The 25,177-nt window shown below is 45.0% G+C and overlaps 2 protein-coding genes and 1 long non-coding RNA gene across 4 annotated transcripts in view; 2 read left to right on the top strand and 1 right to left on the bottom strand.

Moving 5' to 3' along the window:
- LOC149354193 (zinc finger CCHC domain-containing protein 24-like) overlaps positions 1-25,177 on the bottom strand; it is a 170,206-nt gene that overhangs the window by 4,761 nt on the left and 140,268 nt on the right. The window lies entirely within an intron of this gene.
- Positions 18,773-21,968, top strand: LOC149354196 (uncharacterized). The gene is made up of 2 exons (XR_016289636.1): positions 18,773-19,115; positions 21,797-21,968. It is a non-coding gene; the product is annotated as an uncharacterized LOC149354196 (long non-coding RNA).
- The window catches only part of LOC149354195 (sodium-coupled monocarboxylate transporter 2-like), a 72,690-nt gene continuing 70,365 nt past the window's right edge, over positions 22,853-25,177 (top strand). Inside the window, exon 1 of the mRNA XM_089583153.1 lies at positions 22,853-23,185. Within this exon, the coding sequence (XP_089439279.1) occupies positions 22,853-23,185 (333 nt within the window). The remainder of the gene's footprint in view (positions 23,186-25,177) is intronic.

Here is a 25,177-nt window from a genome sequence, read left to right as displayed (position 1 = left end):
AAATCCACACTTTGCTGCATACGAGATTTAGTATCACTTGAGCCTTTTTCGGCGTTGTCAGGCGTTCTTATAAAATAGCCGACACTGAATTTTTTAATGGCTGCTGCTGCATATTTTTGTCGCAGACAATCTTTATTTCTACAAAACGAGTTATTTTTTTAACTTAAATGACACTGTACCAATCGTATACTTCTCTCAATCTATTCTGCACGCGTAGTTGCAAAAGCGCATTGTGTTTGAAAGAACTAAGGTCCCCTCACATGGAGCACACTGCAGTCACTCGAATACCATAGAAATCTCGGCGGTGCTGCACAATTCTGTTGAGTCGGTAGACCACAATTATGTTGAGTCGGCAGCTTCAGCGGCAGGGGCAGCTTCAGCGGCCCCTGCCGCAAAAAAAAAAAAAAAAAAAATTCTGTAACCTATCTGTAGAGTGCCATTTCAAGGGTTCATGAAATGCATGCGTAATCTGCTCGTCACACGGGCATTTCGAATACCTTAGAGGTATAGAAATAAAAAGAGAGTACTATAAGGGCATAAAAACTGCCAAACATGGAAGTGGACGGCATTTTGCAGGAATGAGAGGACAGCCGCGTTCCAAAGAACAGAATACCAACCTTCGTTGTCATACAAAAATACCCAACTACTGCTCGCTCTGGCTCCTAGGTAGTACGTGAAGGAAGCCAACAGTCGCCGACACCAAGATGCATAACGGAATGTTTTTTTTTTACAGTTTGTGGTAATAATGAAGGGTAAATTCACAGTGTAATTATTACACTGCTGATATGTAATTTATTTCAGAAAGCAGAAGAAAAAACAACCACATGCCGCTGGCGGGCTTCGAACCTACGGCAACGGCGATCCAATCTTCTGCTTTCGAGAGTATTTATGTTGCGTGCAACTTAACCTTGAGAGCGTTCACCAGCGCCACACTCGCCTATAGCGGCGGACATATACGTCCTCTATTACCGTGAGTGTCACGTGGAACACGATGGAACAGCAGAAGCTGTGCGAGAACTCTCTTGTGCTACTTATGGCACCAAGACTGCCAGAACCAATGCCCTCGTTAAGGTACTGAGCAAACAAAGGAATGGAGACGGTCGTCTCGTTATGACTAGAAACCGGATTTTAGGCAAATGCCTATTTTTTTCAACGCTACGCAGGCGCGCCATTTTTACATATGAGCACGAATTAGGTGTTCACGATATATTTAATACTCTTTTTATAGTGTCTATAAATGCCTATTTTGGGTGTCAGTGCCTATAAATGCCTATTTCCGACGTCGGTGCCTAAAAATTCCCTGTTTTACAGAAAAGGGGCCTGAAATACACTGTGGTTTTGCTTTCAGATTCTGTTTGCTTTCGAATCCATTTCGGTTTTGAGTAGAACACACACGTGGCAACATTACATGACCTCGTCAGTTGGCTGTGGTGAACACTGCACCTACGCCGGCTGCGTGCACAATACCAACCACGTCAGCCGAAAATATCGAAGCAACCTTTTGCCTATTTTCTGCCATTTTATCGTGGCAGCTTGTGCGCTAACTTCACTTTTCTTGCGAGCACTATAAAAAAAACGGAATGTGGGGGTATAATGCTCACTACCAACATTGGACTAATTGAGAATGTGCAGCAACGAATCGCTTCTCTTCCTCATGGAGAAGTTGCCGAGAAAATCCGCGCAAAGTTGCAGTCCGTCTTGAAGAAAAACGAGGGGTTCTCAGTCCTCAAGCAAATTTCAGGAGTACTCACCGGTGAAAATTCTATGATACCGAACAGTGTAAAGCCATCAAATGTTCCTAAGTACAAGCACGCTCCTGTAACGTTGATGTTGAGCGTTCCTTTTCAGCATACAAGTTTGTTCTTACTGATAGGAGGCATAAACATAAGTTTCAGTCCATCAACCTGAAGATGGTGCTTGTCTGCTACTGCTTCCATAGCTTTAACAGTGATTTCTAGATGGATGATGTTTATTTTACCATGGATCCTCGTGGATGTACGTAGGCCCGTGCAGAACTATGATTCTTTCCGGCATATTCCGCATCAAGCAGCACTGTGTGTAACATTTTCTAGCATCTCGTATTTATGGTTTCCAGACCCTTCTAATGGCAAGCACCATTATTTGATAGTCGCGTGGATCCAGACACGTGAAGCCACAAACTATAAAACACTTTTACATAAATGACAACATATAAATTAATGTTGAAGCATCGTGTATGCCTGCAATAAATAAGTTCAATTCCTGTGTGAGCGAAGACTGAACTCATTTGTCAGATGCTTTGAATTGACAATGTTTTTATCAATTTTTAAATACATGGCCTCCTGTTAAGGTGTTCATTGTTTCTACTTTTGTACATGACAAGCGAATTGTTTGTTTCGGGGTATACCAAAATGTTTTAAAGGGTTGGTAACCGCCCCTTTAGCTCTGCTGAAGCATGTGTATCGTACGAAAAGTTGCGCGACAGCCTCAGAAAAAAACGGCTTCTAATGTTCGCACCTTGCTTAAGGTCCCAAATCATTCCTGCTGTGTTCTTGTTTTATTTTACGGCAGATATTGCGCGCTGAAGTTCGGAACTGTGTGCACTTTTGGTAAAGTTTCTAGTGCCTATTTTTCTCCGTTAGGTGCCTAGAATGCAATTTTAGACGCCTATTTATGGCGCCTAAAACGCGCTTTTTAGTGCCTAAAAATCTGGCCTCTAGTTATGACATACACGGGGTGTTCCAGCCAACTTCAGCCGGGGTTTAAAAATATGCCGAGGAATTCTAAGAACACGTGACCAAATATATGTCGCTGGCTATTGTATGGAGCAAGTCACACTATTTTCTGTATTCTGCTTAATTGCAGAATTAAAAGTAATTAATGCCCGCGCAAGCAGGCATGTCACGAGATATTTTTTTTTTTGAAAAATAGCCTGAAATTAGCGGTCCAGAGAACAAGCACGGCTGCAAAGCGCAGGCGACCAGACGCCCAGAAAAACACGCCAACCGCCAATTAGGATAGCTGCCCACTGCAATTCCCTTCGCTATTCACGTAGCATGGATGTACCCTTTACATCATGAGCCAGGAACAAGAACCGTCGAATAGATTTCCGTTTCACTTTTTACCCTCATTTGCGGTGCTCATGACTCTAATATTCCGCAAAGATGATCTCAATCACCCAACCTAATTGTTGCTCTTGTCTATCATCGCTGAAGATGAAATTTACCCTTAATGCAGAAAATTCCGTTAAAGAACAGAGAGTTGAAGTTTCTGCTAGTACAGGAGCGCCACGAACACGCATGGGGTAGGTGCGAGGTTTGATCCCGAGAGCCCCCGGTTCCCTACCCGTTTTCCCCACAAGATTTCTACTGGCCTAGTGCTCGGCTTCTCAAAAGTAGTGATTCGAAAGCCAGTCTTTGACCACACCTTGTGCCACTCCTTGGTGGATCTGCCCTTGCGCCGTTAAGAATCATCACCAATAACTTATTCAGAGGAATCAAGACAAGTTCATTCAATACAAGTAATACAAGCAAAATAAGCACAGGACCTTAAGAGTTTTCCCCGTCTTTCCATCAGGAGAGCCTCTTAATGCAAAATAACATAATCTATGTCTCAATAATAGCAACAGAATCGTTAGTTAACAAGCCTAAAAAAGCTTATGTACAAATCACAGGTAAGGGCGACAAGAGCAGAGTTTAAAAAGAGCAAAAATTAGCAAGAAATAACATCATTATGCCTGAAGGTTAATTCAACATTTGTAAGGCTAAATAATTTTAATATGGTTAAGAAAATAGAACTGTTGCGCAATGATTTAATTTTTTCATATCGATCGCCGTGCACGCACACACCCAGACCTTTCCGTCGGAAAACTAGAACCAGGGAGCAGACAACCACATTCTGCCGCCCGACGTGGAGAGTAGCAGGCTCCTTAGTGCTACCCGCCGCCGCTGGGCTGTTGCTAATCCGAAGCGTGTGGTGCACATGTCCCACATTCTTGGACATCATTTTGAAAATAATGTTATTAAAATATTGAAGTTAGTCGTCCATTCTGATATGTAGCAAAGTTTTTCTCTTAAAGTGTTTCCATCGATCTCCTCGAAGATCGATGGAAACAGGACTGCCATAGAAAAATAATGGGGAAAGCCTTTGACGACAGCAAAAGCGTTAATAGAAACAAAAATTCGACTACCATCGGGAGATCTGCGGACATATTGATGGTTATAGTGCATGCTTACATTAAAATTTAGTTCATAAACGGTTTCACGCTCAAACATGCTTTTGCCCAGAATTGTTGGGTATGTAATGCTTGTATGTCTTGTTTTGTGGCTATTTTTAGCGTTCTTGTCACACTGGGCAGACTTACGGCCATCAGTATTCCACGAGGCACGCCTACGCTGTCCACGGTTGCGCAAACAATGGAAAGCGATGAAACATCGCAGGAAAACATCTCGTCGGATGTAAAGTGTTCGGCAAGTAGAGTACGGTTAGTGCGGCTGCACTGAGTACTTATTTCAAATTTTGTGATCGTACTTCTGGATCAGGACTCTAAATCAAAACTACTTTGCTCTCATCAATCGCGAGACCACGCGTGTTTCAGCAGCGTTTTGTTGGCGACAGAGATAAACCGTGCCCCCGCGCTTAATCGTCGCTACGAAAATAAATGTAAGGCGAGTAACAACGACCACTTGTACAGAGATTACTGTCGTTCTTTTTTTTTCAGTTAAGATAGAACACGGATGAAGGGAATTCCCTTGCTTTAGATTTACAGGGCAACTTCCGGACCTATGCATGGGGAAACCAGCTTCACGCTGATGCCTTTCCCAGTCGCATACACTTGTTTGCAGTTGAACGGATCATTTAATACAACGTTGCCTTTAGTGATGAATATTTCCTTTTTACTGCCGACTGGTGTTATGCACGACAATTTCAGCCATGCATATCTCAGAAGTGACAGGCGACGCGGAAGGCATCTGGGACAATTTCGCAGTGCTTGTTTATGGCTTGAACCGCGTACGTCGTGATCTGAGGTAGATGTCAGTAACCTAGCTGAAGCAAACAGTCACTTTTATCGCATGTCGTGTTCGTGACAGCGCGCGGCAGACAGCATCAGCTGTACCACTGAGGTATGAGCAGTGCAATTATAGTAGTATGAAGTAGAGCCTTTCGTTCAGCGATCGCGATGCTTAACTTGACGCCATATGTACTGTGCCAACTTCGACATACCTTTCCTAGAGCAAAAAAAATATAAGCAAATGATTCCAAACGTTTTCAATTAAAATGGTTGTTTACCAAGATAAAAGATTTTTTTTCTCTGATATATGGCACAGGGCCTCTTTCCCCACAGGTTGATGTCCCGACTATTGTTACCATTGCAAGTCTCTAGCTTCATGCAGCACGCAAAAAATAAGTTAAATATACCCAACTTTATTTATACTAGTCACAATCCCCTTAAATTGTACCCCAGGACATGTACGCAGCAGTAACAGACACACAAGCGCTGTATGTAGCTGCAGTTCTGTAAAGGTCGGTGCTCCCCTCTGCAACACTAACAAATTCGTGGCCCTCAAGAATTTCGGAGTGAAATGTATGTGCATGGACTGGTATCGCTGCAGATTTGTGAAGCCCTGACACAAAGACACGCCATATCTGTGATGAGTCGGCAAGAGTGTCTGTCTAGCCCCACGCATGAGGTACATCTCGAGGTGGACCGTTCCCATGCAGAGAATGATAAACTGTGCGCTGTGCTCCTCTGTGTGCACTTGTCACATGTCATGCTTGTCCCGTTGGAGATGCGCAAGATAGATCACATGTCTATCCCTGCCCGTAACACATCCCTTGAGTTCCACGACACTGATGCGCTAAGAACAGTTGTTGCCTCATAACAGTGTTGCACACTGGTGGCGATTTTGCGCTAAATTGTCTTTCAAAGGCGCTAGGGCAACTAAAAATTTGTGTTAGCCCCTTAGCGACTTTGTAGCTACTGTTAGACAGTTTTTTGGCTCGTTTCTGAACTTTTGTTTTGGCACTTGCATCAACATCACCAGTTTTGCATCAATTTCTGCCTCTTTAATCAATTAAAGATCACAAATTGTAGCCTTCTCGACTGCCGTAATAGCCGAGGAAGCTACTTCAACGTCTTCATCCTATAAAAGCCGGTGCGAAATTTAGTAATTGGTTGACTATGCAAAGTGCATTCAATGATCCTGTCTATCCCATTATGGGCTGCACACAGATTAGGGTTCAATATGCGGTGCAGCGTGCGTGTTCATCGACTCCACATAATGGACGTGTGTTCAAAATGTTTAGGGCAATAAGATGGCAGAACACTTTAGGAAAAAAAATTAAGCACTGCTCTATTAAGAGCGGTTTTTCTGTCCGAAAAGTAAAAGGCAACTCAACTGCAACCTTGCCTACCTAATGCTTCGGAGGCACTTCGGAGGTCGAACGATTTTATTTTAAAAGAAGTCGCTGTGAAAGGCGGGCAGAAGGTCTTTAATTTCCTCACAATTTTTTGCGCGTCCTTCGGCCACGTTCGAGCCTCAAGCCTGGCAAATGCAAATGGCAGAAAACGCTTTTTAAGTTTCCGGCATGGAGGAGCTGCTTACAAAGATGCTTCTGACTCGTGCCAAATTTTTCCCACCTCGTGAAAAATACCCTAAAGACCGTGTCCCTTCAGATTTCGAACGCGGAGTCAAAGCATGTTTTCTCGCGGGTCGCAATGACGAAAACTGGACATAGTAACAACATGGAGCTCGAGTTAATTGTGGCTGCACTGACATTGAAGTCTGGGCTGCGGCTACAGGCCAAAATTTCAATGTTCGATGTTCCCAGTGATCCTGTGCACAAAGTCAACATGAACAATTTGCACTGTGGCACCGTATATGATATATATTTGCTGACTGGCGCTAGTCATAGTCATATAGTTTTATATACATGGTGTGGCTTTTCATTGCATTTTAATATTGGTGACAAATTTGCCGCAGAAATAAAAGAACTGGCTACCTTTGGGCACTTTTAACCCCTCTTTTGGCTACTATGCTGAACTGTACAGCCGCAGCGCTGCCCCTTAGCCATGGTCAATTTACGTAGGCGGCGAAGGCGCAGCTCGAATGCGTTCTAGAACCAAGCGCCAGCAACGTAGAGTTTCTTAACATAAGGGAAATCAGGTGGTGGTGCACGTCATTCACCATGAAGAGGCGCAGAAATGCCGGGAAGACGAAGTTTCTTACTTGGCTTGGCTATTGTTGGCATAAAACATGGTTCAGCCGTAAAATTCGACTGTTTTCGAGGCAAACCTCAAATAAATTGTGTGAAAGTTTCCATAGCAACCTAACACCGAACTTTCATTAGCTTAAAATCAATTGAAGTGGAAAATGCAGTATTGAAATAACTTAATCTGCACACAGAGGAGAGCACCGCGACGCAACTACGAATCTCCAAATTATCCACGTTTTCGGCCTAACATTAACCAAGCCGAACACGAAACCTCGTCTTCCCGGCATTCCCATGGTGGATGAAGTGCTCTTTAAAGGGACACTGAGGAGAAATTGAAGTTGGCTTGTATCGACAGAATACCAGCTCCTGATTACCAAAACGCCCCTCACACTGACAACAAAGCTCTTGTAACGTAGAAAAGAGCAAGAACCAAAATACAGGTATCGCCGCCACAGGCCAAACTCGCAAGTACAAGCGTTATGACGTCATAGGACAAAACAGTGTTGCATTGATTCTAGCAACACTAGGACACGAGAAGTCACGAATCACTCAGGCGCAGCCAATGCATGCGCAAATCTCATTTACGTCACCAGATGGCGCCACGTACCCGGCAGCTACACGCGCGCCTGCCGCATCGGAACCAATCAGCGCCTGCTCACCGGCGGTAGGTGGGCTCCCGGGATTCCGCTAACGGTAACAAGGTGCACGGTATGCTAAAGGTGTCTATTTGCGAGAACTTCGTTGACGTCTTCGAGAATGTGATCCATCGTAACGCTGGCAAAACGCCCGTACAAACGTAAAAGAAGCGACGTTAGCGACGGCCGCAAAAACCGATAGATGTCTTCAACGTGCGGCCGACGGTAGCTTTCTTTTCGGCTGCTGCTAGGCCACACTGCTGGCCGACAGAAATCACGGAGTGTGCGTTACGTCATGTTCACGTCATGTGTACGTCACTTAGTCCTGTGTCGTCATAAGAGAGTCCCAAGTTTTAATCAGAGCGGCGAAAAATCTTTTCAACTTCGAATCCAAATTTCTTAGAAATAAATGCATCTTTCGCTGCCGGCCAAGTGGCAACAAAGCCATGAAATGCCGAACTATCGGATTTTGCTTCACAAAAATATTAATAGAGCTCTCCTCACTGTCCCTGAGGCGCCACTGTCGCATAGACAGTGGCGCCTGCTTTCCCTCTAGGTAATATTTAGAAACTCTATGGCTAGCAACACCAGTAAGGCGACGGACCTGAAGCGCGAAAATAGAGTGTACGACAAACACAAAGGAGAGAAAAATAATTGGTTGCATATTTGTGATTTATCACCATTTCAACTAATTCTAATAATTGGTTTTAAAAATGACTTATATGTGCGCATTTGGTTGGAAAATACAACGCCTTTTAGAAAAACATTTGTCCGGCTTCCCTCACAGCAGCGGGCAGCGAGCGGCTCTTATGCAATCCATCTTGGCAATTCTGCGGCTTGCTTGCCGCTAGCTGCCTGCCTTGGCAGGGACGGCGTATCTCGTCATGTCATGACTTTGTTGCGTGCGACTGCTCGCACTTTATCAGCGTTAATTTCAAGTTTTTTAGTTACTTTTTGTCCTCGTGCTACGATCTCACTGGCTACATGTGCGCGTTTGCTTTTTGCCATTGTCATACCTGCCACAATTCCAGTCGTACGGCTCTGACTCTGCTGCCTTCGGAAAGACGATGTGGTGTGGTTCTAAACGAAGAACGCACAGCACGCGAATAACTGGCAAGGTAGATGTACTATGGTAGCGTAGGCTGCATAGAAGCCCATACATTCAAAACATGGCGGCTCATGGTGCGCAGCCAGCGCCGTCTTCGAAATGCGTGGACAACTGAAAAGTGACGTCATAATTAAAACAAAAACGCGACGTTGAAGTAACGTGTTTTAGTGACGTCATATTTGTGACGTCAGCGTCACGTGCTGCTTGGCGGGAAAAATAAACTGCTGAACGCCGCGACGCTTCAGTGCGACACCCGACACGAGAACGAAGAAAGAAGACACGACGAGTGCCGACCACCAACGCTATTTTTAGGTAGTCAGTTCTCGTTGTGCCTTTTTCCTTCGTCCTCGCCTCAGGTGTCGCGCTGAATGTCGCAGGTGTAGCGCTGAAGCGATGAAATGTGACGCCGCCAGACAGGTTATCGCTCGCACATCGTGCAACCGCACACCTCTTTTTTGCGTACGGGGGCCCCATGGCCACAGACAATGCCCTTTTGGGGCAAAAGCGACAGAACCGCACCCAACCGAACGAAATTACACAGAAGCGCTGGCAAAAGGGAAAAGCGGAAACTGTACACGAACGATGCACACCAAGAACTCGAGCAACAAGCAACGAGGAAAAAGTAGGGCTAGCAGAATCGAGTTTCAAACAAAAGCAAGCAGAATGGTCAAAAGATATGACAAGGGTATGACATCAGAGCACCGTCAACCTTGACATCGTCCCGCTGCCATTGCCGCTGCTCTGAGCGAACGCTGTCATAAAAATTTTTACAAAGCAAGCGCTATACTTTATAACGAAATGCACACAACTAAAACATTTTAAAAAGGAATCACTGCAATTGTTTTCGAATGCTTTTGAAACACAAAATATGTCCTAATTATTTTCCTCGTCTAGTCGTGTTTGTCCACTCATTTCATTTTGGCGCTTTAGTTCCACCACTAATTTGATGTCGCTAGCACTTGGTTCTGGACCGCATTCAGGCTCCGGCTTCGCGACCTATTTCAATTGACCTTGTAACCGGTGCTTCATAGGAGCGTGTCGAAGTGAGAACTGCTCCACTAGCATCCAACTGCAACAGTAGAGTGTTACAGTAACTTTGGTACTGTGGTATGCCGTTGCCAATGGGTGACTATACCAGCCAGAAAGCTGTCTTGTAACGTTTCTGTGGGCGGTGTCAGATTCCTGCGACTTCCAGACGATCGCTTGGTAGTTTGTACTAAAGCGCATGTTCCGTAGTGATTCAGGAGTGCAAACTGCTGGGCTAGTTGGTTCATATTGCATAGAAAGGGAACCAGCGAACATAGACGCTAGACAAGAACAAAGAAGGCACACACCACAACACTGGACTTACAACTGATTTATTGCAATGAAGAATTGCTCATTTTAAAAGAATTTCCTGCCTGCGCACACACCCTACAGACAATACATTTCGCGCACCACATGGTGACATGGCTACTATAATGGTAAAAACTTGCACTCCTTTTCGGTGATAATCACAGACGGCTCACTGACGCATTTCTGCTTATTCTTTCTGATCAGGAATGCCTCCAATAGCTCACGCTCACGTTTAGATTTCCCCCGCCCGATAATGCTGGTAGTGTGAAAACTAGGAGAACATTTGCAGTCCTTTACATGCAAGGCTAGATTGCTGCCTGTGCCAGTGCCCAAAGTTGTGCGATGTTACCTCAGGCGCTCATTCATGCATGCTCCGGTTTGGCCTATGTAGATTTTCCCGCATGACAATGGGATTGAATACACCACGCCCACTGCGCATGTGAGTGTGAGCTATTGGAGGCATTCCTGATCAGAAAGAATTAGCAGAAATGCGTCAGTGAGCCGTCTGTGATTATCACCGAAAAGGAGTGCAAGTTTTTATCATTATAGTAGCCATGTCACCATGTGGTGCGCGAAGTGTATTGTCTGTTTGAGTCCCTTGTTTGAGAACGTTTGAGTCCCTTGCCTTGCGCTCAGTCTGTGAATGGACGATTATAATCCTTGGGCATTGCTGACCGTCCTTTGTCACTCGACCTAGCAAAACCTTGTTCACATTCTGGTTTCTTCATGGGGTGCTTCTTTCTTCATGTATTATCTGATAAGGTGGTTAAGAGCTATAGACACTTCATATATAGGGCATTTGCAGCAGCATCAACTCTTTCAAGCATACTGACATTGAAGTTGATTAAAATGTTCCGTGTTTAATATTTATCAAATCTGACAGCGGCATACAAAAATGTACTTCAGCTTCATATTTGGTATTAAATTTAATTGATCTATGTCTGGTGACGTTCGACACTTTAGTTATTATTGAATAATTATTTATCTAAACTATAGCTCTCCAGGTATATTAGTCAACGTGAATTCAATGATTGCACTATACTAAAATAAATAGTCAGATAACTCCAGACATTGTATATAGATTAAACATTGAGCATGTCGAAATTTGCACGCATGTAGATTGAAAGGTTTTGAAAACTGCCAACGCTTTCTATTTGTAAATTACAGGTGCAGAAATTGACCTCTACATTAACGCAAGCCAACTGAAGTGCGAGCAGTTTTAATGCTACATTTCAAGTGCATGGCCGATTGTAACGACGGCTACTCTGAAAACCTAAGGCACGTACTTCGGTCTCCTTGTGACGTGTATGATGTGTACAAAAATCTACAAATGTGGCACTTATTGCATTAAGTGCAACTGAAAATGCCTAGGTAAGTTGGTGTCTTCTGGCATGCGTCTCTAAACACTAATATCTCCGAACGAAGTCACATCATCGTGACCATCGTGACAACGCGCCCAGCTCGCGCGCGCGCTTACTATGCGCTCTGGCACAATTGTCAGGCATGTATCATGTGCGGCGCCTGCTACTCGCAGCCCCTTTATTAAACCATGCACTACAGACTACAGCCGCAAACTCTCCGGAGGTGTCAACGCAAGCTTTCTGCAGACACGGACGCGCGATATGGAGCGAAAGGAATCTACAACGCTGGGCGCAGCGCGCGCGTTTGGTTCCGAATCGGACAAACTCGCGTAGCGCGGCAAACATCGCCGAGCTAACATGAAATTGGCCTCACCTTCAGCATCAATAGCGGACTTCTGTTGTGAAGCAGCGTGAGCGCAACGGCGTTTAGACGGGCTACGCCGACGCCGTCCCGAACTCGTCCCTTCTTGGGGCCCTATCAACACGACCGGCCACAAATCCACGTTCCGATGATATCGTATTCAAGCAACGACAGCACAACGAAAGCATCTTACTCATATCACAAAATGGCCCCGTGAACGTATCAAAAAAGGACAAGGAATAGAAGCACCTTGCAGAGATACCCATTAAAAGAAACAGCACGGGCCACGGGGGTTTAAATATATTTATTATGTAGTCTTATATTTTTTTATTTAAAGATAACAGCATTTAGAATACAATACTAATAGGACAATGTTTATTGGTTTATTGGGGTTTAACGTCCCAAAGTAACTCAGGCTATAAGGGACGCCGTAGTGAAGGGCTCCGGAAATTTCGACCACCTGGGGTTCTTTAACCTGCACTGACATAGCACAGTACACGGACCTCTAGAATTTCGCCTTCATCGAAATTCGGCCACCGCGACCGCGACCCGCGTCTTTCGGGTCAGCAGCCGAGCGCCGTACCCACTGAGCCACCGCGGAGGGGCCGGGGACAATGTTCAGTTTGAACGTTAAATTAATGTCCAGAATACGACATATAACATTATTTGTTCATTTCTAACATTAAAATAACGTAACAATTTTTATAACATTATTTTTGTGTTTAGTGCTGCCTGAGAAGTGGCCTGATTGGTGCTTTAGTGATGCTGTCCTTGTTCTGAATCTCTTCTGTGCTTAGTGTTTACTGAAATTGCCGCGGTAAATGCTACTGGAATGAGTTCTAGATCTTCTTGGCACATATTATTATTGACTTTTGTGCACACGACCCGCAATGAGCAGACTCATTCTAACGCGATAGCGCTAAGGCTCTCGTTCAGCACAAAAAATCCCACATCTCGTCGTCGGCGGTGGCGTTGTGAGCGAAAAATCCCCGGAGAACCAACCTAGGTAGGTCACCTAGGTCACGTGACCTTGTGGTGTCGTCACAACCTGCCCACCGGATTGGGAGCAAACTGCCCACCGTGGCAGGCGGCAGTTAAATTACTGACTGGTCGCAAAAGGTTGCTCGGGAAGAGCAACCTGGGTCGCCCAAACACCATTCGTGGCAGTACTTGCCACCGCAGGGCAGTGGCTCCAGGAGTGGTATGAGGACTCCCAGGGAGCTATGAATGTTGGGTAGGGAAAAAAACAACCACGCGTATAAAGGGCACCAACTCATTAACGCTCTCGCGTCATGCCCTTAAGGCCCAGATCACGTGTCCCCTCCAATTTTTCGAAGCGCATATACGTAACAACAAAAAGTGGTAAGGATTGGGCACATGTTTGCATGCACCGCAAGACACAAGTTAGCGTGGGGTTATATACTGGGGTAGAACTCTTGACTCCTTATGACTCACTTATAGGCTGAAATGCACGACGTATATGCATATGACAATCTATCTAAACATAAAAACTTGATCAGCTCTAAATTTTCATGCCAAATAGGGCTTTGCCAGTTTGTCTTCTACGCGTATTACTCAGTAACATCGGCACATTTCAGCAATATAGTAAAATAACCCGAACTTTGAAACTTCCGAATATTAAGGTATGGCTGAGGGAAGGTCGACGAAGTGAGGGTGAGGGCCAGCAAATTTTAGAAAGTGAGGGTGTGAGACAACCAGTGAATTTTCTGAACGAATGTGAGGCTGAGGAAGAAAAGGAAAAAATACTGGCCTTCCCCCAACTCTGGTGTTGACTAGGCTTTTTTTGCACCAAGCGACAAATCAAAATAAAGAGCATGCCGTGGTACAATAGGACACGCAGTTCAAATTGGCCGCCGTAGGCTTTGCAACGCGCCATCATTGGACGTTACATTTGCCCTGAACTTCTTGCACACCGCATGCGTCCAGCCTTGGCATTGTGCGGAAAAAGCCGCCAGATATTCTCGCGCCGCAGGGCTTTGGAAAACGGCTTTTCAGAAACTAACACGGCATCGCCTTGTGCGTGGCTCTGAACTCGCCTTTGGCTCTGACCACCACACTGTCCTAATTGAAAAATTATTAACTAAATTTTAGTTAACTAGCTAGATAGCATGATTCTCGAAATAACTGACATCCGCCGTGGCCGGCAGTTTTTTCCTGAAAATATTTCCTTCTTTTTCGACCATTCCATTTTTATGAATTTTTAGGATTTTTTTTTTTTTGTTTTCAATACGAGCCGAATCCATCTAAACAGAAACTGAGAAAAATGCGAAAGTTTACCCCCATAAACCGTAGCGCTATCCAAGCTGTTATATATGCTTTACAAGGAAGTCATAGCAACGATACACCCTCATGTACTGAAAAGGTATGGAAGCAATTTGCTTCACTTTGGCTAACTATTCTGGTTAGCTAATTTCGTTAAGTAATGCGATAATTTGGTTATCTTGGTTAACAGCAAATTAACTTTAGATCTGGCTGTTTTCTATGTGAAAGTCTAGATTGCATCCTGTTGTTTTTTCCAAAAACTTTATTTCTGGTTGATTAAAAAATATGTTTAAGAAAACAATGCTTCAAAATGATTATGCGCTGATCTGAGCAAAAAAAAATGAATTCAAAGCCTTCCTTGAGAGTAATGAGGTGCACTGCGGTGCTTCAGCAACTCAAGCAAGTAAATGTGAATATCGGGCTTCTATCACAAGTGCTTACGTGAGAGCCGTCTTTTGTTGTGTTCCCACTTAGGCAGAGGAAAAGTAAAGAGGCTAGAGTTCAGTTCAGTTCAGTTCAGTTTATTTACCTTAAAGGCCCCCTTGTATCGGCGGTATTACATAAGGGGTGGGATTTTAATGAAATGAGCAAACAAAACAGCGAATATTATTTAGCACTGAAGGTGATCGGTTACATGTTCTTGAAAAGTAGAGGATGAAGCGATGTTGACGATGTCACGGGGTAGGCCGTTCCAGTCCGTTGCTGCTCGAAAGAAAAATGAAGCAGAGAAGGCGGCAGTATGCGATGGCGGCCGGGCAACTTGTAGGGGATGACTGGTGCGGTGCGATATGCGTGCGGCAGCTGTGATATACGGTGACCGATTGAGAGAAGAATGAAATAATTTGTGATAAAGGGTGAGCCTTGAAATGCGACGACGGAACGAAAGGGGCGGTAGTCCTGATAATGCTTTCAATGAAGAAATGCTGACGTCATATGAGTATGAAGAGTGGATGAATCGAGTGGCACGATTTTGGACAGCTTCTAATGCATTAATTAAATAAGTTTGGTGCGGGCTCCATATGGCAGAGGCATATTCTAATTTTGGTCTGATGAGCGATTTATATGCGAGTAATTTTACGTGTTGAGGGGCAAGGCGGAGATGGCGCTTGAGAAAACCAAGTGTTTTATTCGATGCTGAAATGATGTTGCCAATATGGGTGCGCCAAGATAAATCACAAGACAAGGTGACTCCTAGATACTTATAAGATGATACTGAATCAATCGAGGTGTTTGAAATGAAATATTGGAAGCGATGCGGGCTATGGCGACGAGAGAAGGATAAGAGTTTGCATTTATTAGGATTTAGGGACATGAGCCAGTTGTTACACCAATTAAGTACGCTGTTAAGATCGGTTTGAAGACTAAGTTGATCACGAGAGTTATTAATAGTGCGGTAAATAACACAGTCGTCAGCGAACATTCGAATACTGTAGGAAACGTGGTCAGGTAAATCATTAATATATATTAAAAGAATGTATGGGATCTAAATTTATTCTGCTTCACTGTAGCTTCCCAAATTTATGATTAGTAGCGAAACTGCACACGCTGACAGGACACAAAGTGACAAGTTATCCGCGAGTCCTATAGTTTCCTGTCTACGTCTGCCATTCGGGTAGTAATAGTTAACTTAGGATGCCAGTACCAAAAATAAAGCTTTCGATCTTGGTACGAGACTCGCGTGGAGGGTTTGCAGCGCTCCAAAGGTCTTATGAGCGAGAAAGATTCCAGCTGTAGCTCAGGTAGTTGCGGCCACCTTAGCGGCGACGTAGTGGTTGAGCATCCGCCTCGCATGGGGGAGCTGCGGGGTTCGATCCCCAGGGCCGCCGGGTACGCACAGCTAATGCAATGGGTACAAGCTTCGCCTGGCCTGGTGCTCAGCTTATGCAGGGTGAAATGCTTGGGAAATGGGCCTTCGAAATGGGACTTTAAGAAAGTTGGGAAATGGGACTTTAAGAGAACAATGTGGCATATGTCAGAGTGCTGAGCTCTCATTCTATTTTCTATAGCTGCATTTGCGTGACAAATGACACTCTATGTCGCCTCTCTTGCTTAGGCTGTAATTGAAGCGTCTTCAAGAAGAGTTCGAATGTCATTCAAGATGAGAGGATGAATCCGCGTGCATGCACGCGGAATTACTTTCGAACGCCGTGTGCGCATACACGCAGCCCCCGCATAACGCTAGCCCTGTACCGAGCGTCGCCATGAATTCTTGGTGGTCAAAGTCTCGCGCTGCCACTCTGCCGGCCTTCAGTAAAAGATGTTGAGTAAGCCTTCATGAAACTATTTCATGTTTTCTTGCGATACGTTTACATCCTTTAAACGGTAGTCTGCCAGCGACAGGATAAACTAAGTGCACGGTCTGTCATCGTTGAGTGCCGAGCACGCAAGCATTTCCACACACTGAGAAATAAATTCCACGATGTGAGCTTCAAGCCTTTCCTCCTCGGTAACAAACACGATCTCATGTCTTGCACGACACTGGCCTTCTCCAGACAACGAAGTAAAAGGACAGAGAGAGCGAGACCGTCCGTGTCTGCTGCTGCGGTGCTGCCTGCCGCAGGCGCTCGATCCCTTATAAAAATGGTCTATAGACTTTCTATAGACTTTTATAGACTCTATAGACATCCTAAAGACCTTTACTTTTGTCTATAGACAGTCTATAGAAAATCTATAGACTAAAGTCTATAGCTGTCTCAATTTCCTTTTGTCTATAGACTGTCTATAGACTCTCTATAGACTAAAGTCTATAGCAGCCTCAATTTCTTTTAGTCTATAGATGGTCTATAGATTCTCTATAGACTTAAGTCTATAAATACCTCAATTTCCTTTCGTCTATAGACGGTCTATAGACACTCTGTAGACTAAAGTCTATAGCTGGCTCAATTTCCTTTTGTCTATAGACGGTCTATAGACTATCTATAGACGAAGGTCTATAGCTGTCTCAATTTCCTTTCGTCTATAGACGGTCTATAGACTTTCTATAGACGAAGGTCTATAGCTGTCTCAATTTCCTTTCGTCTATAGACAGTCTATAGACTCCCAATAGACTTAGGTCTATAACTACCTCAATTTCCTTTCGTCTATAGACGGTCTATAGACTCGATATAGACTAAGGTCTATAGCTGTCTCAATTTCCTTTCGTCTATAGACGGTCTATAGACTCCCTATAGACTTAGGTCTATAACTACCTCAATTTCTTTTCGTCTATAGACAGTCTATAGACTCGCTATAGCCTAAGGTCTATAGCTGCCTCAATTTCCTTTTGTCTATAGACTCTCTATAGACTAAAGTCTATAATTGCTTAAATTTCCTTTCGTCTATAGACGGTCTATAGACTCGATATAGACTAAGGTCTATAGCTGCCACAATTTCCTTTTGTCTATAGACGGTCTATAGACTCTCTATAGACCAAGGTCTATAGTTGCCTCAATATCTTTTTGTCTATAGACGTTCTATAGACTAAAGTCTATAGCTGGCTCAATTTTCTTCCGTCTATAGATGGTCTATAGACTGTCTATTGACTAAGGTCTATAGCCTCAATTTGCTTTCGTCTGTAGACGGTCTATAGACTCTCTATAGACTACGGTCTGTAGCTGCTTCAATTTCCTTTCGTCTATAGACGGTCTATACACTCTCTATAGACTACAGTCTACAACTACCTCAATTTCCTTTCGTCTATGCGCTGTACACTATAGATAGTCTGCTGTCTATAGACCAGTCTATAACAATCTTAATTTTATCTAACAATGTTCGATACACTGACTTTCGACTAAGTATAGAACAATGTCAATTTTTTTTTTGCACTGCATGCTGCGGGGACCTGCATCTGGTGACCGCAACTATTTCGGAGTCCTCCACCTCCTTCGCTATTACGGAAATTAAAAAAAGTATTGCGTGAGGACATTACAACACCCTCCTGTATATTTTCAGGAGCCTTGACAAGCTCCTTTTCGTTATATCGTGACGTATATTGTCAATACAATTAAATATTTAATGCTAACAAGTAAGCCGCGGAAAGGCAGCCGTTCCTGAAGTAAGGGCGCCGCAAACTGTTTTACATCAATGAATACGCTGTCCCTTAGAGTAATCGCTCGACACAATTCCATTCCATCTTTCGATCGTTACTGTCCAACGCGCTGAAATGAGAAACATTTCATCAACGCTTCTACATTTCTCTTTAAAATGTCCTGAAAATAAAGGGGGAAAGACGGGTGTGAGAATTCAAGGAAGCGCCCATCCCTTAGAAACACCTCAGAATAGTCCTCTGTGCGATTAACATCTCCCATTTATACGTTTGCAGTTGTATTCACGTGAATAAGTGCACCGACGCAACAATCACAAAGCCAGTATTTTTTCGTTCCTACCCTTGCACCTGTTGCTTCGGAGCCGATGACACGCTGATGTCGAGCATATCAGTTTTCTAAACACGAACACACGCAAGAAAGACGTTATGCTATGCAACATTATAATGATTATTTGAGAATTGTACCACATACTATTCGGTGGGAGATGCGGCGCGTATACGGTCAAGCAGTTAGATTTCGGTTCTGTTTTCACGAAAACAATAAGGTTTTTAGAGGGTATGCGAAGAATTTACGCTTATAAACCAGTTGCCTTCTGTGGTCTTGGATATCAGATCAAGCTGCACACGGCAAGAGTGCGAGCGATAAAGATACGACCGTGAAATGGGTTTCTGTTTCACGTTTTACCGTTTTACCGCGAGACGGTGGAAAATCATTCGGGCTGCAAACAACCCTGTGCGTGGCTGCATCGGTGGCGTCGGCGTTTTGTTCGCGGATTACGTTTTCTTCAAAATCCAGCTTCATCGTCCGCTTACGGTAAGTTTATACGTTTATATTTTATTCATTTGGTCTCCTAAACCACTCTAAGCAGAGTTGTGTGTGCAGAACAGATTATGTGCGCAGTGACAAACGTTCTATCTTCGTTTCTAAGGCGGAAGCCATCGGGTTCTCGACTAATGCCGCTTATCTCTGTGCCGCTGTCTTTACTAACGCGCGGAAAGGCAGTCTGTGCGATGCCCTTGATGATAAGCCGCTCCTCGCGAACTGTCTGCTAGAGTTTTCGTGTTTCAAGGTAGATGCGCGGCCAGAAATGTCGTTTAGCCTGTGAATGACGGCCTAAATGGAACTGTGCGTTAGTTAGCGCCGTGTGAGCTCAATTTACTTTGCACCTCCGAAAAAGTGCTTACATACACTCTTGTTCTGTGGTGGATTACGTTTATTTTGTAATCTTTGTGTTATCGCCTGTCTGGACCTTGGAGTGCGGTTCTTTTTGAGGTGTGCATTTCCTTGCCACGTATGGACGCTCGCTCGGTGCGCGTCGTGGACGCCGACGTTTCAGCAAAGGTGTCTTGTAACGCTACAGACTGGAGCGCGAGACGCTTGTCAAAGTTGTAGTCAAGCGGCGCTGGAGGAATTCTTATAGTGTGATGGTATAAAATTCATTGCCGGCGCGAATGGCCGGCGTGCTCAAACACCGCGAAGAACCCACGAGCTCCATCCCGTCTCCCCTTCGTTGCACACGTACGGATTCCTCCATGTCTGTCATCAGAGCCGTTGGCCGCCCCCGCTGGCCTGCGGGCACTTCATTTTGAAAGCTGGGTAAAGGTCGGCTCGACAAGAGGTGGCTTACATTTCGTTCCGAGTGGTTCGTTCATGAATCCCGCTCACGCGTGCTCAGATTTCTCTAATACCATTGCGCGCGAGAGGCAAAGTATGTGTTTCTGATTTCAGACTGCTAAGTTACGAAAGCGCCGATGTAATTCGCCGCTTATTTGCGCCTAAAATTAAATTAAGCTCTCGTGTTATTATAGCTGCGCCTGTTTAAGGCGTTAATTGTTTCATTTAAATACTTCCTACTTTGAGCGCGTTCAATGCTTTCGTTGATTTTTCTAGCAGCGTTGGGTTAGGCTACCTCCATGCAAGAAACACTCCTCTTTACTGCGCTGTTGGGGCTGCACTTGAAGGAAAAACTAAGTGAATTTCAGGCGGTATTTTATCGTGACAGTAATTTGTTGTCTCAAACTCGCGACTGCTTTTGAAACGGCGCAGCTGCAGCCTCTGTGTGCTGTATGAGTTTTGTGAGCGCGGCATGGAAGCGTTGCAACCCGCTTGTTTCTAAGATCGCGCGCAGATGTATGAGTATGCTGTTCCATCTTTGTGCTTCAAGTTATAGGCGCAAATCTGTGGTGGACTGGTTGCTTCTGCCTGCCTGGTTTTGTATAGCTTGTGCCCGTTTGTGTATCGGCTTACGTACACCCGGCCAAATCTTTAACTGGCTCTGGTGTTGCATCGATAAATGAACCTTGTAAAAAAGGTGCCTTTTGGCTGCACTGCTGGAATATTCATGTTGTAATTTGACACGTGAGATGGGATTTCATAGTTTCTTTTTGTTAAGATAGCGTTTGAGTGGAGTACTTGCGTGTTTCGATCAAAGTTATCAGAAATGTTCATCGTCTGCTGCTACGAACAGCCGAAACAAGCGGAATACGCAGCAATGGTTCTGGTGGCGCATTTGCACTTACTCTGGGTAAACGACTTGTTCGCCATGAATGGAGTGGTAGTTTACCCAGAGGATGAGGCCGTATACACCAGATTCATTGCTGCGTCTGCCGCTTGTTTCAGCTGTTCGTAGTGGCAGACGAATATTTCTGATAACGTTGATCTAATCACGCAAGTACTGCACTCAAACATTATATGAACAAAAAGGAACCATGAAATGACATTTCACTCGTCAAATTACAGCATGAACATGCCAGCAGTGTAGCTAAAAGGCACCTTTTTTACAAGGTACATTTAGCGATGCAACACCAGAGCCAGTTAAAAATTTGGCCGGGTATACCAGGCTTCACGGAGGGTATTTTGAAGTGCTTCTTCTATAGCGGTTATAAGAATAAATGCTACAATATTCTCCTTTTTGGATCCCTGTGTAAGGTGCACTGAATCTGTATTTTATGGAGGTGGCATTCTTAACAACTCCTTGCGAGTCAATGCAGATATGTGGCACAATTGTTCGAAGTCTTCTGTTACAAATAATGTAAAAGGATTTATTGCCATACAGAAATCAGTATCAGTACTGGATTCAGAGTAGAGTGCTCCAGGGATTATGGGTCTTTGTTACAATGTTTTATGAAGACACTTATAATCTGTCGTGTATTTACTGAAATTATTGTGCCGGCGTGATAGCTCAGTGGCTATCATGTTCGTCTGGCGACCTGAAAGATGCAGGTTCGATTCCGGCTTAGGCGGTCGCATTTTAATAGAGGCAAAATGCTAAAGGCCTGTGTACTCTGCACAGTTGGCTGAAACTATTCCGCAGCCTTTCACGCAGCCTGTCGCCTTGGGTCTTTGAACCCCATAAAACCAAACCAAAAGATCAAGATTGCCTTTCTAGAATGGCATAGCCAGGATATGCCTTGCATTGTAAAGCACATGTGTAGAGATGGAATGGGAATTTTTTTTTCAGTTCCTCTGTTATTTTTTTCCTTTGTGCTGTACAGGTGAACATGCCCGGATGATTGACTGCAGACAACAGGCCGCAAGAATGCTTCTGAGGAAACTAGCCGGACTGTTACTTTCAACATTTATGTTATTGTGGTGCATTCTTATAGTCCATGTATTGCATATTCCCAGCCTGGATAGCTTGGAAATAAAACTAAATTTGTAAGTATATTGATTGTGTCATTTGTGAACTCTGTCTGGTGACTTTTTTCAACGGTTGTAGACTGTCTATAGGCAGTTTATAGATAATGGTCTACTAATAGTTTAGTAGACAGAGGTCTATAGACTGTCTATAGACAATGGTCTATAGCACTGCCAGGCCACACACCTATGGAATGTCTATAGAGTCTATAGACATATGTCTACTGGACCAGTAGACTTTTGTCTGTAGACTGTCTATAGACCGTAATCTACAGGAAGTCTCTGGCCATAAGTCTATAGGTCGTCTATAGTCCGTCTATAGACAAGTGTCTATAGACGGTCTATAGACAACTCTATAGGAAATGTATGACCATAAGTCTATAGATCGTCTATAGACTGTCTATAGACATGTGTCTATAGACTTCCTATAGACCTATAGACTTTCAGTAGACATTTGTCTATAGACTGTCTATAGACAAAAGTCTACTAAAAGTGTATGGCCATAAATCTATAGACGGTCTATCGACCAGTCTAAAGGACCAGTCTATAGACAGTCTATGGACTTCATAGACTAAAGTCTTTAGACAGTCTATGGACTTTCTATAGAAATTTTTATAAGGGATGTCATCCGCAGGCGAGGACTGAGCGCACACCGGAATCCCGCAGCTGCCCGAAGCTCGCCCCCGTGTTCTCGCGCTGTCCCCGGTGCACTGCGTAGTTCTTTTTTTTCTAGCCGCAGCACCGCAGCGCCAATGCCTGTCGGCGCCGCACATAAATGGAGCGAACGACAAGGCACAGGTGGCCAGCGAGGTGATTGGGACGCTGCGGTTCACTGCAAACACGAACGCTGTCGCCGTCGGCTGAAACCGGAGGAGTAGGCCCCCCAGAAGCATCCCGCTCTAACCGCCGCAGCGATGTCCCTGAACGTAGAGTACGCTACCTTCGGCGTCCTCATGGCGGCCAACCTCGGCCTGGGCCTGTACTTCGCCTTCTCGCGGCGCGCCCGCAAGGCGTCCACGGCCGACGAGGTGTTCCTCGGTAGCCGCACCATGGGCACGCTGCCGCTGGCCATTTCGGTGCTCGCCTCCATGATCTCTGCCATCGGCGTCATTGGCTTCGGGGCACACTACTACGCGTACGGCTTCCACTACGCCTGGAGTCTTGTGTCGGCGCCGCTCCTCGTGCCCATCGTCACGCTCGTCGTCATCCCCGTCCTGTACAAGCTCCGCGTCACGTCCGTCTTCGAGGTGGGTCGCAGCGACCGCGCCAGCTCTATAGCTGTGTGCTAACCGTCCGCAATTCCGCCCCACCGCCGAGTGTGGGGCAACGATGCGTCTAACGCGGCGAAACGACATGCCAGAGCCCTTCACTTTACGCTCCCGGCTGCTCGAGCACTTCACGGCAGTTTGCTGTTGGCTGAGATTGTTTAAAGCGTTCTTTTCTTTTTGTCGCCTTTTGTTGTGCACGTACAGAAGCCGCGAAGGAGATTCTATGGTCTCGTATACGCTCGTGTGCACAGCATAAAGTAAGCGGGTACCTACGCGCAAGCGTGGTCTGATATGGAACAGTATATTAGAACAAAAAAAAATGGTGACTAGTGCGTTCCGCCGCACTGCCAACCCGGCGACAAAGAGATGTGCGGGGTTGACAGTATGCGAGCGTGCACTTTCCTATTCTGCATGCATGCAGCACTGTCAAGCTAATTCATTATCCGCAACGAAAGAGCATCTCAAAGCAGTTTGAATAAAAACAAAAATCGAGGTATTGTTGTGCGCTCCGTCTTTGGGGGACCACTCCGTCGTTGAATATATCAAAAGGGGCAATGTACATTGCTTCTCATGTGATTTGTATTATACTTTATTTACCTCCATGGTGTTCTGATGTAAAGAATAAACTAGTAAATTGTTTTTAGCGGGTTTTGTGCAATAGTAAGGATTAGTTTTGCCTTTTTTCTCACCGAAATACATTACGTTTCCTCGTAATTATGCACAAATGAATAACATGTTGTCCTTTAGGTACACTTCTGTGAGGAAATAATGAAAACTTTACGACTGGAAGAGGAGCTGTGTGTGGTTGTGTGTCTAGTCTTGCGTGTGTGTGGTTTTTGGCGCCTTTAAATTACGAAGAGCGTTTAAGCAGGCAACTTGCAGTGCACGAAGGTAACAATCATGGGGTTCAATTTCCAGACAGTCCATCATTCGAAAAAAAAGGCGTGCACACTTCCAATGCCTGTTTCAATGTCTTGCCACGCTTTGTGATTTAGGTTATCTTCCCAACAAATAACATTTGTAGCCTGCCTTGTCGTCGATAGTAGGTGCAAGTAAGAAATGCATTGCAGGAAAGGCGTAGCACATTTTAAATGTACGGCTCCCTCCCGAAAGGCTTCCAGAATGGCGCCCGTTTTCTTTGGCAGGTTCGACGAGCGTTGAGTGACATCTGTGTTGATCCGGGAGTCGTGCCGTAGCATTCGTTCGAATACGCACGGCGATGGATCTACGGCACGCACCGTTTAGCGGCGCCGAGCTGTCTTTGAGAGTCGCATCTCGTCTGTTTGCATTTCAGCCCCAAGCAGTGGCGTATACGAACACAACTTTTAGGGCGTTAACGTCTTCTGACCCTTCCGTCGACACGTACGTCGTACTGGCGCCGCGGCTCCTCAGCGGGTAACGCGCTATCCCCGGTAACTCGACGGATCTCTTCGCCGTCACTCGAGAACGCGGGTTGGCTCTCACGGCGCGCTTCCGTTCGCAGCTGGTCTGAAGGAAAGTGTTAGAGAGTTAAGCGTCATATTAAGGCGAAAGCCTTTAATGCCTCATCGTTGTAAGCAGCAGTTGTCGACAGAAAATGTCACGCTTTTCAATTGGTCGAAACGGCCGTGACGTCACAGTGCGCGAATTTCAAACGGGGCCAATTGTGCTTTGCCTAGTAACCATGCAACCAATTGAAGGGATCGTATGTGATGCTCCAAGTAAGTGGGACTGATCTTAGTTAATTGCTTAAGTACCCAAATAGTATAATTAAGTTCTCTAGTCAGGCCATATAAATAAATAAAACCGAGTAGGAAATTGGTCGAGCTCGGGAATCGAACCCCGGTCTTCGGCGTGCGAGACGAGCATGCTATCCACTCCGCCATGCCAGCTCGATGGTTTGGAATGAACAAAGGCGCGTCTGTGAATACGGTGTCTTCGCTCACTCCCATCCTCCTCCCTTTCCTTCCGGAGAGCTTTAGGTGTCCACCG

Source organism: Amblyomma mixtum, chromosome 3 (genome assembly GCF_055824585.1).
Source record: "Amblyomma mixtum isolate Tamu chromosome 3, ASM5582458v1, whole genome shotgun sequence".
Lineage (NCBI taxonomy): Eukaryota > Metazoa > Arthropoda > Arachnida > Ixodida > Ixodidae > Amblyomma > Amblyomma mixtum.
The sequence above is the reverse complement of the archived record's forward strand: the minus strand, read 5'-3'. Positions and strand labels throughout refer to the sequence as shown.